The 2,625-nt window shown below is 28.7% G+C and overlaps 2 protein-coding genes across 2 annotated transcripts in view; both read right to left on the reverse strand.

Moving 5' to 3' along the window:
• The window catches only part of LOC105617382 (eyes absent homolog 4), a 10,794-nt gene extending 10,686 nt beyond the window's left edge, over positions 1-108 (reverse strand). Inside the window, exon 1 of the mRNA XM_012198938.1 lies at positions 93-108. Coding sequence (XP_012054328.1) covers positions 93-108 — 16 coding nt within the window. The remainder of the gene's footprint in view (positions 1-92) is intronic.
• A 1,457-nt stretch (positions 109-1,565) lies between these two features.
• The window catches only part of LOC105617384 (nuclear transcription factor Y subunit gamma-like), an 11,687-nt gene continuing 10,627 nt past the window's right edge, over positions 1,566-2,625 (reverse strand). The window contains exon 4 of the mRNA XM_012198940.1: positions 1,566-1,587. Within this exon, the coding sequence (XP_012054330.1) occupies positions 1,566-1,587 (22 nt within the window). The remainder of the gene's footprint in view (positions 1,588-2,625) is intronic.

Below are 2,625 nucleotides of genomic sequence, written 5' to 3' on the forward strand. Positions count from 1 at the left end.
GAGAGAGAGAGACAGAGAGAGAGAAGAAAAAGCCTAATGGCTACACAAGAGAAGTTTATCGAGACAAAAGCTTTTTGTCCGAACCTACCTACCTGCATCAAAGAACATATAAGATGCTTTTGAAAATAATGTTTTTAATCATCTTTTTTTCGTAGTAGTTGAATTTATTATTTCTTGAAAAAATTTACTATTATGAGTTTTAATACTTATTTTTTTATGATACTGTTATCCTATTAAAAAAAATATCATTTTTCTAAGATTTTTTTCAATTTTTTTTAATAGATGGATTGGTTTCATAATAATATTATTTATTGCTCATATAGAATGTTAATTATTAAATGTCACATAACATTAAAAATTTTTTTTATTAAAATCTTATTGATCTAATGAATAAATAATCTTTAATTAATATATTTTATTTTTTTAATTTCAACATGAGTAAATGAATACCAAGATATTAATTAACATACTCTACAGCGCTGAGAACAATTTAAGACGTTATGAATAATAATTTTTTGAAATAATATTTTACTTTTATTTAAAAAAAACTAAATATATAAAGCTCACTTGTCAAAATTATGTAAATATAACACAAAGGTATATGAAAAAAGCCGGATTACAGTTGCTAAAACATAATCATATTTCAAATGAAATAAAATAAAATAGACGTTTCGATCAAATTAGGTCATTATCAATGTTGTTTCTTGTTCCGGTACATATAAAAATAGTTCCATGCTAATGGTTATACATTTGCAAATTGAACGCTTTATATTCTAACTATAATTATATATGATTAAATTAATTACATAAAATAAAGTGACAAAACGCAATTTAATGTAACCTGCATGTTCCCTCTATTCTTATAAATGTCAATCGGTGTAGTAGAATAAGTACGTAATTGAAAGAGCGGCCGAATACACAAGCGACGGAACAATACATTGATAATGACCTAATTGTTTCGTCGAAACGTCTATCTTATTTTATTTTATTTGAAATATGATTATGTTTTAGTAACTGTCTTAGTAATTCGGCTTTTACTTATATACCCTTGTGTTACATTTACATTGTTTTTATTTTAAACTTTGTAGTTTTTCACTGTAAAGTCACTCACAAAAAAGTAAATATTAAAACTTGATCACTTCTATGCACGTTTATTTGTGCACATTGTTTGATAAATTGTTGCGAATATAGTTCGATAAAACTATTGGTAACCTACATGACAAGTTTTTTGGAGAGACCGTATTGTCTAATACTACGCAATGGCCAATTAAAATACATTACTGCTCTAACGAGCCGAATGAGATGCATAAGTTACGCATGCTCAATTGATAATGATGTTTCATGTCTGTGTCTGTGTGTGAACATTCACAAGCAGCAATTCTCGGCTCTTTTTTCCTCTCTTTTTCTTATTTATTTAACAATTTTAGGAAAAACGTGCATGTACAGAATATTCGTGTATTCTTCAGGACAATTTAAATTTCTGACATAATTAACATATGTGAAAAAGATAGGTTAAATTATCTTTTCATAAAGAGTGTTCCTCCGAAAATAGATAAGAAAATAGATTAGTAAAATGTTAATGGAACTCTGTGCATGAAAGATAAAAAGCACATTAATAAATATTCTAAAATATTATAGATTTTATAATAAATATAATTATCTTTTAAAGTTAATAATGCGTAATGCAAAATTAATGCAATAATAATTTTAGTAATCTTCAAATACTAAATTATGATACGAAAGATGAGATATGTTAAAAGTTTATTTAAATAAATAAATTTTGTTTGTGTAGAAATAGATAATGAATTTTATAACGTCGATCTTTTTAAATAATTGATAATGCCATCTAAAATTTGTAAAAGATACAAATATACTAATTATATTTTCAACTCATTCTAATTATTCATACGATATTTTTTTCATGTGTATCGACAAAACATAAATTATGTATTCCAACTTATATATACTTTTCTTCTATAATTTTCTTTCAAATTTATTTTTTATACTTTTATAAAAATTTTTATAAGATTTCTACGTATTTCTATCTTTGGCATCAGACTTTATTAATTTTTAAAAAGGTCCATTCCCGCGCGCGTTGTCATAAAAATAAGATCGCTGTTTGTCAGGACATCTGACATAACGACAAATCTTGATTTGATATACGTACATTAATTGTCTGAAGGGATATTCCGCCAGAAGCATTGAAAAAAGAGAAATCCTCGCGATAAATCTAATCAAGCAACATCGATCAGAACCTTACGTCGTTGGCTCCAAAATTGTTGGAGTCGAAACAGAGTGCTCCGACAAACGTGTTCAAGGATGTCGTCGACGATTGCCTCTTGACGACAGCATTATCCCGGGGATACGTAACGCACGCGTATATCTACTACGTGCGTAAATATATCGTATTGGAATCCACACATTTACTCATTATTTTTTTTTCGTTCGAATTCACTTTCCTCGCATCTTCCAGGATCACGGAAACATCGTGCTGTGTGTGTTCAATCACCACCCTATGTTACGCGTGCGTTACGTTTTGTGCACCGCCCGGCACACAACACACACACACACACACACACACACACACACACACACACACACACACACACACACACACACACACAC

The sequence above is a fragment of the Atta cephalotes genome, assembly GCF_000143395.1.
Source record: "Atta cephalotes unplaced genomic scaffold scaffold00012, whole genome shotgun sequence".
NCBI lineage: Eukaryota > Metazoa > Arthropoda > Insecta > Hymenoptera > Formicidae > Atta > Atta cephalotes.